Raw genomic sequence first — 16681 nt, forward strand, 5'->3', positions numbered from 1 at the left:
AAGAACTATGTCTCCAGTAGTGAGGCTTCTTCTTGGCCTTGTCCATTTTTGTCTTTCTTGCATCAATGGAAGGTACTCAGAGATCCATCTCTTCCAAAAAAGTTCAGCCATGTACTGAATCTGCTTCCACCTTTTCCTGATGTACAGATCATCTTTATCAAAAAGTCCTGGTGGCATGATTGGTTTTCCCTTTAAAAGTAGAATGTGGTTTGGTGTGAGAGCTTCGAGGTCATCTGGGTCGTCTGACACTCTTGTGATGGGTCCATCATTAATTATTGCCTCAACCTCACAGAAGATGGTCTGGAGTCCTTCATCGTCCAGAGTTTGCTGTTTAAGAATTGAGGTGAGGACACTTTTCACTGAACGAATCAGGCGCTCCCAGATGCCACCTTGATGGGAAGCTGCTGGAGTGTTAAAGTTCCATTTTATGTCCTCCTGGATCAAAGACCTTTGAATTTTGCCATGATTCACAGCAGCCAAACTTTCCTTCAGCTCGTAATCCTCTTGATGCTTCATCGGCTGGATTCTCCTTAGAACCCACGTATCTCCACTGATCGACATCAGCTGCTGCTCTGATAAAAGCGGTCCTGTTTGCCACAAACGTGTGGAATCGCAACTCCTTCGGAAGGATGTTATCAACTCGCACAGCAAGAACTGTGGCTGGGCAATCCAGTAGAGGAATTGTCATCTGCTTGAGTTGATCAGCAGGTACCATCTCAGCATATTCTTGGGTTATGTTGTTTAGAAACGTGATGTATTCGTCCTTAAACGGGCCATTCTTATCCATCTTTCTTTTCAGGCTTCGTAAGCGCTGTTCTCCAACACAGCGATTGTTAGCCAAGACAGAATCTTTCTGTCTGAAAGGTAAGTCAATACAGTAATGCTCTCCAGTCAGTACTGTTGTGCTCTTCATTATGTTCATGAACTTGATTTCTTCTCTGGACATTTCAATCTGCTCCTCCGATGATCTCTCATTAAAGTCATGGTTATACTGTTTGACCAGCATTTCTTGCAGATGTTCCACAGAGATTCGGTTGGCTGTTACAGCAAGGCAGCCACTCGTACTCGTACTGCTTCTCCCACGCAGTGGACCATGAATGACCCAACCAACTCGGGTTCTCACTGCATAGGGTCCTTCATCCTGGCTGTTTATCAGCTCCCAAGGCTCCATCACTTTTGAAGCATCAGTTCCAATTAGTAGCTCAACATCTGCATCAATGTCATGGAGCTTAACCTCCTTGAGATAGGACCATTGATCCACATCCTCCTGTCGTGGGACATTCAGTGTAGAGACAGGCATGGTCTTTTGAGTTAAAACATCAGGTAACTCAATGAAATCATTTGAACTCATGCCAGACACTTCAAGACCTGACACATTATGTGCATTCACAATCTTCTTTTGACACATTGTTCTAAATAAAATACTTGTTCTTTTACCAGTTGAGTTCAATTTTCTTGCCAAGTTCTCTGTACAGAATGTGCCTGAACTTCCTGGATCCAAAAAAGCATATGTCTGCACCGTTTTGTTGCCCCTCTGGCTCTTGACTTTGACTGCAACAATAGAAAAGATGGAATTATCTTCATCACCAGCCCCAATATGGCCACAGGTCTGAGACATTGCATTTGAAACACTTGGAGGGGTCTCAGACTGTCGGGGTTGCTGTGGGGCTGTTCCTCTCTCCTGCCGCTCTATATGAAGGACTCCTGGGTGCTTTTGGTGACACTCATTGCAATCCAAGCGACTCCTGCAGTTTTTGCTTATGTGGCCTACTTTCAGGCAACCAAAACAAATACCCTGTTCTTTGATCAAATTGAGCTTCTCACGATGTCCTTTCCTTTTAAACTGTGGGCACTTATCCACTGTGTGACAACTTTGAAAACAAAACAGACAGTTGTGAGTAGAGAAAGTCTTGTTCTTGTTTTCGGTGTATGGAGTAATGACTCCTTCTTTTACTGCAGTCACATTGGTAGCAAAGCTGCTTCCCTTTTTCCTTTGTCAAGTGACCAATGTTAGAGGCTTTCAAGTTGGTGGATTGTGATTCCTGAATGTTTCCAAAAAGAGGGTCTGAGGCAATTCTGACCTGCTTCTCAATGAATCCAACAAGATCACTGAACAGTGCTCTCCGTCCACTTCGGTCCTGCAGATCACAAGCAACATTTCTCCACCTTTCCCTTGATTTGTAAGGGAGTTTCAAGATGATGCTCCTCATAATGGATGGTAAGTCCAGTTCCTTCATATGCATCATTTGCTCTGTTAGATTTGAGCATCCTCGAAGAAAGAGAGAGAATGATTTCAGTGCTTTGAGATCTTCACTTTTAACAGGTGTCCAGTTGACAATTTTTTCCATATAGGCAGATGCAATTGTGTACTCGTTTCCAAAGTGTTCTGCTAGAAGATTTTGGCTCTTTGGTATCCTTGTTCTGAAGGTAAATGTTGACAACTACACACCAGGTCTCTTGGCTGACCCCTGGTGTATTGTTTGAGAAAGTGTAAACAGTCACTCCAATTAGTTGTCTTCTCCTCCACTCCATTCTCAAAAGCTCTGATGAAAGACCTGTATTGGAGAGGGTCTCCATCAAACACAGGAATATTTCTAACAGGAAGGACAGAGCACAGATTTTGTTGAACCAGCAGAGCGGCGATGTCATTTTGTCTTTGCATAACATTTACAATATCATTCTGATAGTTGTCAGTCAGAGTTTGAGTTTGAGGTTGCACACGTCCTGCTTGATTTTCATATACGGTTTGTGTGGCTGGCCTTACAACTTGTGGTTGGGTTATGGGATCAGAAAACACGTGACGTTGTTTATCCACATTAACTGGAACAAAGGTGTTGCCACGGGTACTTAATTGAATGGCTTTTTGAGAAGTGTTCCTTTCAAAATAAGAGTTCATGCCATCAGAACGTTGTGAACCACGCTGTGATGAATTCATTTCCAAGACATGAAGTTTTGCGTTTGTCACTGCCAATTCCGTCTCAAGCTCCAATTGCTCCTTTTCTTTCCTCAACCTTAATGTTTCTTTCCTCAAACGTTCCCTCAAACGTTCCTCTTGGTCCTCTATTAAATGTTTCTTTCCGAGCCCAGCAACCCGCTCCTTCAGGGCTGCCATGTCGGCTTTAGCTTCAACGCGTGCAGATGGTGTTGATGAACTTCGTGATAGTTGCGACTGTGTCTTCGCAGAGTTTACTTTTACGCTTGACACGTTAGACGCACTGTCTTCAGGGTTTATCTCATCTGCGACGCGCTGGTCGCTGACGTCATCCTGTGGCTGCTCATATGGTTGACCCATTTCTGACAGCCAGTCTTTTACTCTTTCCGTGAACTCATAAAACATTGTCATTTTTTCTTCATGATTTTTATTTTGCCTTGCAACTTCATCTTGTGGTAAAGGCAAGTTCACAAACGATTCATGCATTTCATTTGCGTCTTGGTAAAACTTGATGAATTTAGCAAGCTCAGCAGTCACTGAATTGACATTTTCATTTGATGCCATCAACTCACGAATGTTTCCCAAACACTTTTTGGCTTCTTTACATTTTGTACTTCTCTTTTGCTGGCACATTTCCGTGTAATAGCCCAAGCCTTTAGAAGTTAATTTAATGTTCCTTCTTGCTGACAGCGATTCAACGTCACTCGCCTTATCGTCAGCCATTTTTAAAGTGTATTATCACTGCTTGTTGTACAGTAATCAAAATCGGCAATCGGACATAAATCAGGCTTAAAGGCAGCAAACACAGACGGGGTGCTCACTGGCCGATCCGCTTCATCACACAGACACTCACTGAAGTCGGCTTTTTAATCAATGTGGCCGCTGATAGTGGTGCGCGTATTGCGCAATGATCACATGCAGCGCGTCACTGCTGTCAGACTTCTTAAACTTTACGAAACATGGCTGTGTGGTGACTTTTAAACTCCATTCGTTTAGCCGTTGTCCTCTACAGCAGTCGCATCACATACCAGTTTCTCCGTCGATAATCCAACACGATCCAATGCAATCCATCCAGTCCAATACTGCGGGATCCTCTTCTTGCGTTCACAGGCAAGGTTTTTTACTTTATGTAGTGGCCATTTGTCGTCCGTAATCAAACAAAAAGATAAATCAAATCGCCACTGATGCACTGTGGGTTTTGGTGTTGACGCAAAAAGAAAGTACTGTCCATTTCCGCCTGTTAGTATTCTGATAATTTATTTCTTAAACGAACAAAAAAGAACAAACAAAATGTTGACATTTCCTCTCCGTGCTGTGGTAAAAAACCATTGGCCACCCTGGTGCATGCTGGTCCTGTGCCTATCCACCTCTACATATAGCCACAGGTGCCCAGTGTTACCCAATCAGTGAACCTACAACTAATATATATTAAACTAAATTACAACTATCCTAAGAAACAACTAACATATCAAAACATAACCTAAGTAAGCAATAAATAATCAATATTACTTTACAATACAACCTAAATACAAAAGTCAAATTAAATAGCTCCAACAAGGTTGTTTATATTAATAAAGTAATACTATGAACCAGGTGTTTATATTAATAAAGTAATACTATGAACCAGGTTGTTTATATTAATAAAGTAATACTATGATGACAAAGTCTCTCAGATCTTTTTTGTAGTCCATCTCCTGGACGTTGTAGTTCCACCGTGCAGACTGACCTCACTAACATGCCGTCGCATCATAACTACGTAGTTTGGTGAGAGTGGAGTCTGATCCTCTTTTCCTAACTCCTCATGAACTCTCCTTCCCATCTCTCCTTGACCCCGTGACGTGTTCCCCAGAGGTCAAGGAGAAGTGGTTAGGAAGCGACGTTAGGAGGTCACTATCTGACTGTTGGACTGTGACCTTCTGTGTCCGTCTCCAGGAGAAATGCTGAGACTGTTGGTGAAGCAGAGACTCCAGGCGGCTTCTGAACACACTCTGGGGCTGATTGACAGATTCACAGCAGATTATGAGGAGGAAGTTTCTCGTTTGAGGGAAAATGAGCGACACAAACTCCTGGAGGCCGTGTTCAACCCTCGAGTTCAGCTGCACAGATCAGGTTTGTGCTTTTCATTATTATCCCGCCTTCGTGTTCCGGGTTTACGTCGACACGGAGAGATGTCGAGTAAATAATAATAAATGAGAGGAGGAGGAGGGCCCTCCTGTGAGGAAGGAGCACACGAGCAGATCCGAGGTCAGGACCACGTCACGGGATGTGGGTGCTGGAAGAGCCGGACTTGTTCTGGGAGAGCAGAGTGGTTTTGGGTTCTGACCTGTGCTGCCTGAGAAGGACTCTGTGATGCATCACATGAGCTTCTGTTTGACACGTGATCAGAGAATAAATCCTCCCGCTGGAAAGGAGAGAACGAGAGAAGGTCGTTGGCTGAATTATGACTTCACCAGACATCCAGTTGTGGAAATACGTTACAGTGTGGTGCATTGTTTTATAGTAATGTGCATTGTTTATAGTAATGTACATTGTTTTATAGTAATGTTCATTGTTTATAGTAATGTTCATTGTTTTATAGTAATGTTCATTGTTTTATCGTAATGTTCATTGTTCTATAGTAATGTTCATTGTTTTATAGTAATGTACATTGTTTTACAGTAATGTACATTGTTTTACAGTAATGTTCATTGTTTTATAATAATGTACATTGTTTTATAGTAATGTTCATTGTTTTACAGTAATGTTCATTGTTTTATACTAATGTACATTGTTTATAGTAATGTACATTGTTTTATAGTAATGTACATTGTTTTACAGTAATGTTCATTGTTTTATAGTAATGTTCATTGTTTTATAGTAATGTACATAGTTTTATAGTAATGTTAATTGTTTTATAGTAATGTACATTGTAGGGCTGCAACAACGAATCGATAAAAATTGATTATTAAAATAGTTGGCAACGAATTTCATTATCGATTCGTTGTGTCGCGCGATTATTACGGCGCTTAATAAGTCGCGGAGTATAAACAAAGTTGAGTTGAGCGCAGAGCGGCGCAGGGGAAACCAGAGCGGACATGATGCTGCGTTGTGAGAGCCAATCAGCGCTGAGCTGCTCCTCTGTTGATGAATCTAATTGGCTGCTGCTGCTCACGTGGCGCTGGATGCGGAAATCATTCACGTAGTCAGAGACATTCACGGAGCTAAGTGCGCCTCCTTGTGACGTTATGACCCCAGACACCAGGGCGCTACATGTCACGACGTGTGTGGCATTTCCACAAGAGTATAACGTAGAAAACGTGGTTATTCCGTGGCGGATAGTGGAAAATATTTTTCCACGGAGAAAGGCAACGGAGATAAGCCACGACGCCACTCGCTGTGTGCGCTGCGCGTGCAGACAACATTTGACCGAGCGGAGCAGCGCGTGAGCTCTGATCGCTCTTTTAATAAAGTATCGATACAAAAAATATGCTAAATCACATCGTTTTTAACGTACGGGTACTTTGTTAGTATCGCTGCAGCGTGACAGCAGCAGATGTAGCGGACTAACATTCAAGCTAACCTAACTTCCCAAACGCTGTCGACATCTGAACGCTGATTGGCCGAGACGTGACACGTCCCATCAAAGATGTTTTATTGCTTAGAGCACCACTCCACATTTTTTCCGCGTCTCACTGCAATCTCAACGGCAGCGGGCCAGGTGAAAAAAATAATAAATCGTAACGCGTCTCTGATATTGTTCAGGGGGCCGGTCCACATGGGGACCACTGCTCAGGAGAGGAAAGCTGTCAGTCTGTTTGTGACGGTTCATCACCATGGTGACCAGTGGATCTCCAGGATCTTAACATGACTTTAAACCACATTTCCATGATTAAACATTTTGTGAAAACTGTCTATACGTGACAAAGTGAGAAGATGTCGTATTTAAACTAACAATGAGAATTCCAAAGCATACCGTATATATACCGTGTAAATAAAAATTTGAATAAAACAAATTTGCATTACTTTTCCAAATATTTTGGGATTTTATTTTTTTCAATTACTTTTCTAGGCCTGCTAATAGCCATTTAAAAATTCCATGACTTTTCCAGGTTTCCCATGACCGTATGGACCCCGTTTTGAATAAAGGGTTGAAAATTAAAGTGGTTTTTTTTCTGTTTTTTTCCGATTAATCGATAAAATAATCAACCGATTAATCGATTATCAAAATAATCGTTAGTTGCAGCCCTAGTTCATTGTTTGATAATAATGTTCATTGTTTTATAGTAATGTTCATTGTTTTATAGCAATGTACATTGTTTTATAGTAATGTTCATTGCTTTATAGTAATGAAGGAGGTGAGAGTCAACCCTCTCCTGAAGAAACCCACCTCGACTCGTCTGAAGTCAGCAACTACAGACCGGTCTCTCTTCTTCCTTTTCATTCCAAAACTCTGGAGCGAGCTTTCTTCAACCAAGTGTCCTCCTGTCTCCACGGCAACGACCTTCTTGACCCTCACCAGTCTGGATTCAAGGCCGCTCAACAGAGACTGGCCTCCTTGCTGTCTGAGCAGCTTCACTCTGCTAGAGTAGCCTCTCTCTCCTCTGTCCTTATCCTTCACTCTGCTAGAGCAGCCTCTCTCTCCTCTGTCCTTATCCTTCACTCTGCTAGAGCAGCCTCTCTCTCCTCTGTCCTTATCCTTCACTCTGCTAGAGCAGCCTCTCTCTCCTCTGTCCTTATCCTTCACTCTGCTTGAGCAGCCTCTCTCTCCTCTGTCCTTATCCTTCACTCTGCTAGAGCAGCCTCTCTCTCCTCTGTCCTTATCCTTCTAGACCTTTCTGCAGCATTTGACACCGTGAACCACCAGATCCTTATCTCTTCCCTTCAGGTCCTGGTATCTCAGGCTCTGCACTCTCCCTCTTCTCTTCCTACCTCAATGACCACACTTACCGGGTACCTTGGAGAGGATCTGTCTCTGATCCTTGTCCTCTCACTACTGGGGTTCCTCAAGGCTCCGTCCTGGGTCCCCTCCTCTTCTCTCTGTACACTAATTCTCTGGGCTCTGTCATTGGCTTCTCCTACCATAGCCATGCTGATGACACCCAACTGATCCTCTCGTTCCCCCAATCTGAAACACAGGGAGCGGAATCTCTGCCTGTCTGACCGACATCTCTCAGTGGATGTCTGCTCACCACCTGAAAATCAACCCTGACAAGACCGAGCTACTATTCCTTCCAGGGAAAGAGTCCCCCACCCACGACCTTCATCAGCTCTGTGTTGGCCCCCGACTGTCAGGAACCTCGGGGTGACACTTGACAGTCAACCTGATGGCCAACATCACTGCGACAACGCGTTCCTGTAGGTCCATGCTGCACAACATCAGGAGAACACGGCCTCTTCTTACTCAGAAGGCGGCACAGGCTCTGGTCCAGGCTCTGGTCCAGGTTCTGGTCATTTCGCGCCTCGACTACTGCAACTCCCTCCTGGCAGCTCTACCTGCTAAGGCCATCCGACCTCTGCAGCTCATCCAGAATGCTCCTGCTGGTCTTCAGCCTGACTCCCACACCACTCCACTCCTCCGCTCTCTTCATGGTTACCAGTGGAGCAGCATCCGCTTCACAACATTGGTTCTTGCGTACCGTGCTACGAACGGATCGGGCCCCGTCTACATCCTGGATGTGGTCACACCGTACACCCCGGCACAACAGCCAACCGACTTGTGACTCCTGCACCTCGAGCTCATCACTCTACATCCAGACTGTTTGCTGTCCTGGCTCCTCATTGGTGGAACGAGCTCCCCACTGACATCAGGACAGCAGGAAGTCTCTACACCTTCCGCCGGAAACTAAAAACACATCTTTTCCGACTATCTGGATTAAAACACAGATTAGCACTTCAGTGGCTCTTACTTCTGGTACTTTGGTACTTCGACTTTCTTGAAGAAATGTTACTTTCTGGATTCTTGTTCTGAGTTTGTACGCTTGGTTCTGTGGTGGTCTCAGTGTCGGCGATGCAGAACATCAGGAAAGCCGCTGTATGCCGAGCTGTTCATAAAGTTTATTTAGCGCTTAAACTTCTGAATGTGTTCATTACGATCCCTGGCCCACACACACATTCACACACATTCACACACACATTCACACACATATTCAAACTCCTGTTCTGTATGATCATCTCCACATACATGTTTGCACACATTTATGTTATCTACTTGTTCTGGAAGAGTAGAGATGGTAATATGATGGGGTGACGAGGCACTTAAAATTAGCCGATATATTTAACACTCATGTTCACACCAAACGCGTTGAGTAGTTTGATGTTTCCACGTTTGTGTGATTTCACAAGTATAGAGCAGAAATAGTGGTTATTTCTTCCTTTGAGTTTATTTGACTTTGTGCCATTATAAAATCAATGTTCCTGTGATCGACGCTTCCCCCTTTTGTTGTCTGACGGGCAATCATCCTGAGGACTGACGTCTGGTTAGAATTAACGAGACAGTTTGAGGGCGGATCAGCCTTTGAGACGCAGAGAGAGCCTGATGTCAATCATCTCGTTAAATTAAGCGGGAAAATAGGACATTTGATCGACTTTGTTGAGCTACGTACGAAATAGGGCCCGCTGCTTACAAATGTTATTGTTTTGTATTTCTGTGTTTGTACATGAAGAGCAACACATACACATTTAGTCAGTGATGAAAGTTGATATCAGTCTGAAGTCACCGTTGTTCATAATGTGCTCCCTGCAGATGTCCAGCAGCTGGTTTGGATTAAACCAGATGTCCCCCCTGAGGACCAGAACCAAGAGGAGCTGGAGCCCCTCCTCATAAAAGAGGAGCCGGAGCCCCTCCTCATAAAAGAGGAGCTGCAGGATCTCTGGACCCGTCTAGAGGGAGATCAGCTCATTGTGCTGGAGGAGGCCGATATCACCAAGTTCTTATCCACTGCTGTTACTGTGAAGAGTGAAGATGACGAACCTCAGACCTCACGGCTTCATCAAAGCCAGACGGAGGACAACAAAGAGGCGGAGCCTCCCGCCTGCAGCTCAGCTACGACAATAAAGACGGAAACTGATGGAGAGGACTGTGGGGGATCAGGACCAGACAGGAACCTAAATCCACATCGTCATTCACATCCAAATGCTGATGATGAAGAGGCTTCAGACTCTTCTGAGACTGAGGTCAGTTGTGGTGATTGGCAAGAAGCTTTGTCAGATTCTGGACCTGACAGTGAAGACGGGGACAATGTCTGGAAGGAGCCCAGGGCACCTGAGTCTGCTGCACATGCCCTAAAATATAAGGAAGCTCTTGTAAGTCATGTGGGATGTAACACCGGCAACAAATCCAATGAATCACGATCAAAAGAGCTCATGAGAGAGAAAGCAAGGTGTGATGATTATGGGAAAAGATTTACACACCAGGGACATCTGAAGAGACACGTTAGAATCCACACAGGAGAGAAACCATTCAGTTGTGATGTTTGTGGAAAAAGATTTACACAACAGGGACATCTGAAGACACACATGAGAGTCCACACAGGAGAGAACCCATTCAGTTGTGATGTTTGTGGAAAAAGATTTACACACCAGGGACATCTGAAGGAACACATCAGAGTCCACACAGGAGAGAAACCATTCAGTTGTGATGATTGTGGGAAAAGATTTACAAAACAGGGAGATCTGAAGCGACACATGAGAGTCCACACAGGAGAGAAACCATTCAGTTGTGATGTTTGTGGAAAAAGATTTTCACGACAGGGAGATCTGAAGCTACACATGAGAGTCCACACAGGAGAGAAACCATTCAGTTGTGATGTTTGTGTAAAAACGTTTGTATCACAGCAAGGTCTGAAGAAACACATGAGAGTCCACACAGGATAGAATGTGTTTCTTCCAATAGCGACAAATTAACTATGTGAGTTGTTCTCTTTCTGTTGTGTTTAATAAAAATAAGGTAATTTTTAAAAAATTGTTTCCCATGTAATTTGTTTGTAAATGAGATGGAAGGCAAAGTGTTTTTTAATCATTTGATAAATCTTTATTAAAAACAATAACAACATACTGAGTGTCTTGGATGGAAACTAAAACAAACTAAAACTGCAGAAATACGTTTGTATTTAAAATGCATTTTCCCTGTAATTGTTTAAAGTCTACATAAAGAGACTTTTGCAAGTTCACTTTGTGTTACTGAAACTGTTACACTTTCTCTTACAGATCCCATTGTTGTTGTTTTGTTTTACACACATTTGGAAGACACTACAGGTGAAGAGGTTAAACATGTTTTATCCATATATCACGATGAAACTTCTCCAGTTGGTCACTGACATTAAGACCATAGTTTTAATCAATTGTTCAAAAGTCAAAAGTTTTCTGAAGTGTTATGTTTAAATATGCAACTGAGGTGTTAACTAATGCTAACTGTTGGTGCTAAAGGAGAAATCTACAGACCCAAACAGACAAAGGCTGGCCAATGCTGCTGCATGCATATGATTCTGTGAAAGAATGCCCGATGCTCCTGCAATATATGCAAATAAGGCAGATATACTGCAATGGAGTTAATGGATGCTGGGAGAGCCCATCAGGAACTATTTTAACAAAATGACCTGAATTATTGTTACTATTTTAAACGTGTTTAAGTGTGTTGATGCATCTTTTGTAGACAAACACTCGTGGTTATAAACATCAACAAGTGATATCAAACTCTCTCATTTCTCTGTGACAAACATGTTTTAGAGGAAAGTTTAAAGCACAGAGACTGACTGGCAAATGTTCTCTGGTCTCAACATGAACTCTGGACTTTGTGGTGTTTCAGGAGGAAAACTGACTCAGTTATTCTCTCATTAGTTTCATATTTTATACATTAGCTTCGTATGAAACACTGAAAATAAGACAAGAAGAAAGTACTTTGTTCATTCTTGAATCAAGAAATACTTTATTCATCATGTGAACCTGTTAAACCAGTTTGACCAGAATCTCAGTTATGTAAAAGAATAATGAAAGATTTACTGATTGATTATAATACTTTATTTTATAATTCAACACAGTACATCATTTGTACGTTGATTTGGAAAACAACAACAACAACAACATTTAGTCTCACAAATGTATTCATTAGGGCTGGGCAACGATTACAAATTTTAATCGCGATTAATCGCATGATTTCCCTGATGAATCACGATTAATCGCATTTGTATATGCAAAATCCAATAATTAATTCAAAAGTAGTGTATAGCGCACTTCTATTTTAAATGTTCTGCCATATGAATGAAAGTGCCACAACGTGTTGTCCCTGTTAGAGTGAGACACCAGAAAACACTTTCAGTGCAGTTTGTCAATTCCTAGAACTTGACACTTATTTTAAATGTTCTGCCATATGAACTAAAGTGTCAAACGCCTGTTATGCAGAGACACTGTGACAGAACGCTGGAGACTGAGCGCCAAGCAGGGACATGATCACAAGGCAGTCGTCTCGCAGCAGCGATCATCTCTGGTGCTCTATCTGTGCTCAGTGTGGTGACTTTATTTGACACATTCCACTGCAACTTCAGTAAAGTGTCCCGCACACATTTCAGCAGAATGTCTCTCCTCTGTGTTCATCAGTCAGGGCATGTGAATGCAGCGCCCACTTCTCATCAATATAATGCACAGTAACTCCGAGGTCATTGTGGTTACCGAGTGATGTCCAGTAGGGTGACCAGATTTGAGTTTGTGAAAAAGAGGACACTTCGTCTCAGAGGGGGGTGCTGAGATTAAACATCTCTCTTGTTCTGCCTGTTTTGTGATAAAGGTGCCTAATATTTCTAGACTGAAATAATATCGGCATTATAATTATTATAACTATGAGGATTTTTAGTTGCCTATTTTGTGGAGCCCCTCAGGACTTTGTGCCTCACGACAGCGCCTAGTGCGCTATGGGAGCGGCGGCGCTGGTTGGAGTGTATAGCATGCCGCACAAACAACAATGAACTAGTGGAGGCGGCGAGGTGCTCCGTGTTGCCAGATTGGAGATGGTGAAGTATCATACCAAAGGCTCAAAATGGTTGTATTTGGAGGATAATTATCGTGTCTCTGGCAACCCTGAGATCGGTTCGACCAATGACTGTTCTCTATTCTGGGAGATACCATTTCCACAACTTGTAAGGGGTAAATACTAGTTTATGAAAACCCAGAGAAACACAAATATCCGACGAAGCAAAATCCCGGACCTTTTTGGAATCCCTGCCGGACGTATTTTTTAGGTCTCAAAAGCAGGACATGTCCGGGGAAAACCGGACGTCCAGTCATCCCCAGTGAGAGCAACAGGGTGCACGTTGTGAAGCTGTCGCTTTTGCAGTCCTCTCCTTTTCATACAACTCGTGTATTCTAAGTGTGACGTGTGTCTTGAGGGCATCTCATACCTGCCGTCATTTGTTGAGATTCTCCATGTTTGTTAAACCGCGAATGACTTTCTTTTCCGGTTCCGCAGCAATCAGTAGCAGACTTTTACAAAATAAAAGCCTATGAGCAACACACTTTTACAATAATAAAATAAATAATAAAACCTGCGTTAACGCGCGATAAAATAATTGTCGGCGTTAATTAATTGATGCGTTAACGTGCCCAGCCCTAGTATTAATAGAATAATTTGCATGAAGTTCTAAGAACAAAATATCTCCGATAAAGAAGCTCTGGTGCTTTCTCTCTTTAAGACCCATGCAGAGGAAGAGAAACTAAAATTAAAGAATACATCAATAACAATATTCATCAAACATTTAGAGCTCAGAGCATTTTACATTTCCCTGCAGATAAATATGAGTTCAGGTAAACAAAGAGCATCATGAGCAGTGAGCCTCCATGACTCAACACACACAGGAAGGAGCGCCACCTACAGGAACTCAGACACCTACACAACAACAAGGAGAAGATGTACAAGTCCCGCCCACAAGGTTTGATTGACAGGTGAAGAAAAGTCTGCTCAGCGACGATGATGGAAACAAAATAAGTTTAAGACTTAAAACACAGACTTTAACCAGATGTCCCTGAACTCACTTCTGTCAATTTGAGTTTACTGAACTCAGCAGTGTCTCCAGGAGAATAATAATCAAACCCAAGTCCAGCATAGAGAGGCTGAGTGAATGTGGTCTGGACTCTGTGGAGGAGAGTCATGGTGTCAGAGACGCTGTAGAAGGACAGAATACCTGCTCTGTGATCCAGGTACACTCCTAATCTGGAGGACCGAGGACCAGAGACAGGAGTTTGGACTTTGTTGTGAATAAATGTAAAACTGTAATTGAAACAAAGTAACGCCCAAGATTTATTATTGAATCCAAACAGACATTCACCCATGCTCCCTGTTCTCCTGATATTCTTGTATGAGACGGCTACATCAACTTCTCCTCCTCTCCACTTCACCTCCCAGTAACAACGTCCAGTCAGACTCTCTCTACTCAGGACCTGAAAACATGAATAGAACCTGTCTGAGTGACTAGAATAAGACTGTTCTTTACTCATATATGCTTTTCTGTTCCCCTCAGATAATAACAGATGTGTGTGTGCTGTGTTTGGATCCAGAGTGATGTCACATGAATACCTTAAGAATCCAGCTCTGGTCTCGGGCTCTGCTTGTGAAGGAGACAGTAAATCCTCCACTTCAGTCACTGCCAGTGAGACGTTTGTCCACTTGTCCCCCAGAACGTCCTGTAGTTTATCTCTGACTTCTGACACAGCCGTCACGTCCTCAAAGTGTCTCAGAGGACGGATATCGATGCCGGACGAGTGTGTAGACTCAGCGCGTGGTGACAGTGAGGGGTAGTGGAGTAGAAACTGCTTGAGATCCTCTGTGTGTGACAGCAGCTTCAGCTCAGCCTCGTTCCTCTTCAGCTCAGTGATCTCCTGCTCCAGCTTCTCCTGAAGCTCTTGGACTCGACTCACTTCAGTTCTCTGCCGGGATCTGACCTGCTGCTTCACGTCAGAGCTTCTGTTCTCCATGAGCCGGATCAGCTCAGTGAAGATCTTCTCACTGTCCTCCACTGTTTTATCAGCAGAGAGGTTGAGGGCCTCCACCTCCTGATGGAGCAGCTTCAGGTCTTTCTCTCGGTCCTGGATTCTCTGCTGGATGTTGAGTCGACTCCCCTCCAGCTCTCTCTGCCTCTCGGTCCTTTCTGCTGCAGCTGAGACTGTGTCGTGGCCTTTATGTTCATCCATTAAGCAGAGGTAACAGATACACTGCTGATCAGTCCGGCAGAAGATCTTCATCACCTCGTCATGACGAGAGCAGATGTTCTCCTGGAGCTTGTTGGAGGGCTCCACCAGCTTGTGTTTCTTTAATGGAGGTCCATCATAATGAGACTGAAGGTGTTTCTCACAGTAAGAAGCCAGACACACCAGACAGGACTTGAAGGCCTTCAGTCTCCTCCCAGTGCAGACATCACAGGCCACATCTTCAGCTCCAGCATAGCAGTGATCAGCAGGAGCAGCTTGGAGTCCAGTCTTCTTCAGCTGCTCCACTAGAGCTGCCAACATGGTGTTCTTCAGCAGGACAGGCCTCGGTGTGAAGGTCTGCCTACACTGAGGGCAGCTGAGGAGTTTCTTCCCCTCCTCTTCCTCCCAGTGGGCTTTAATACAGTTCATGCAGTAGCTGTGTCCACAGGGAATAGTCACGGATCCTTCAGGAGATCCAGACAGATGGAACAACAGAAGGTTTCCCGATCCAGCTGAACTCCTTTCTGCTCCATTTCACCTCTCAGGAGCAACGACTGTCTGAGTTTCACTTCCTCAGAAGCGACTCTGCTTTGACTTCTGATGTGAACAACATGTGACGGTTCAGTGAACGGGGCGTGTCAGCTCTATTGGGAGGGAACCAGGAAGTGTGTGGACAGAGTGCAGCCGCCTGTGTTTGAGAGCAGGAGGAAGAGGGAGGGGCTTATCAAGCTGTACTTCATTCCTGGAGGAGGAGCTGAAAGAGGGAGTGAAGACAAAAAAAGGAAAATTAATAATCCAAAAACAACATTTTGCATCTGAAACATCCCAAAGGATAACAAATGTTTTTGTCAGTCTGACTGAGTAGCAGGTTAACGTTAATGAAGCAGATGATCACTTGGAGCACCACTTGATATCAGATGGAGAGCTGCCCACAGGGTGAACCACACGGATGACTGGTCCACCTTGAAGTTTATTATTCATTATAAATATATGTGTGTGATCTTGATTGATTTTTGTTGAATCCCTAAAAACGTAACTTTTTAATTTGGTGTTTTTTCCCCACAACAATTGAACTCTGTCGCTGAACCTGGTGACTAGTCCATAAACCTGAGTTACAATAATTAAAATAGAGCCACAGGTTACACATCTGTAGTCCTAGAACCACACAAATGGACCCGTGCTGACCCTTTCAGTCACGTGGGTCAAGGTCACCCAGAGAGGTCAAACCCCATTAACACTGGACAGAGAAACATCCCACGTCACTCACAGCCACGCCCCCTTCGTCACGGTCCAAATCCACTATCGATCCTGTCCAACAGAAGTCCGTCACGTTTACAAGACTCGCGGCATTTCTCAATTCAAAGTACACCGAGTACAGACTTGTGTTCTTTTGGAGTCTGGTCTTGGGAGTCCAGACTCCGGAGGACGGTCTTTCTGCGATTGGAACAGCAGCTTTCTTGATGACGTCACCACTTCAGCTGTTCTTGCTCATGAGTTTACTCCAATTATTCACTGTAAATTATTTTTTACAGTCAAATAAACAAAACATCCTAACATGACATTCCGTGACTCAACAACAGTAGTATTTATAAAAAGTCA

The 16681-nt window shown here is 43.6% G+C and overlaps 1 protein-coding gene and 1 pseudogene across 2 annotated transcripts; one reads left to right on the top strand and one right to left on the bottom strand.

The window, feature by feature from the left end:
• The first annotated feature begins 4602 nt into the window (after window positions 1–4602).
• LOC130198228 (zinc finger protein 32-like) lies at window positions 4603–10933 on the top strand. Of its 2 annotated transcripts, none has more exons than XM_056421374.1 (2): window positions 4603–5041; window positions 9654–10933. In XM_056421374.1, exons 1-2 carry the CDS (start codon window positions 4870–4872, stop codon window positions 10781–10783), a joined length of 1302 nt encoding a protein of 433 aa, XP_056277349.1. In that variant the 5' UTR covers window positions 4603–4869; the 3' UTR covers window positions 10784–10933. The 2 variants fall into 2 exon arrangements, 1 of the variants encoding a protein (XP_056277349.1); XR_008832581.1 differs by lacking the exon at window positions 9654–10933 and adding an exon at window positions 7256–8163 and having other exon boundaries at window positions 4961–5041.
• Window positions 10934–14897: 3964 nt separating this feature from the next.
• LOC130198236 (E3 ubiquitin/ISG15 ligase TRIM25-like) overlaps window positions 14898–16681 on the bottom strand; it is a 99481-nt pseudogene continuing 97697 nt past the window's right edge.

Source organism: Pseudoliparis swirei, chromosome 8 (assembly GCF_029220125.1).
Source record: "Pseudoliparis swirei isolate HS2019 ecotype Mariana Trench chromosome 8, NWPU_hadal_v1, whole genome shotgun sequence".
Classification (NCBI taxonomy): Eukaryota; Metazoa; Chordata; class Actinopteri; order Perciformes; family Liparidae; genus Pseudoliparis; species Pseudoliparis swirei.

Bases quoted from the DNA above. Each gene is read 5' to 3' on its own strand.
- LOC130198228 (XM_056421374.1), top strand. From the start codon at position 4,870: ATGCTGAGACTGTTGGTGAAGCAGAGACTCCAGGCGGCTTCTGAACAC. The intron at 5,042-9,653 runs GTTTGTGCTTTT...TGCTCCCTGCAG, and splicing joins AGTTCAGCTGCACAGATCAG to ATGTCCAGCAGCTGGTTTGG.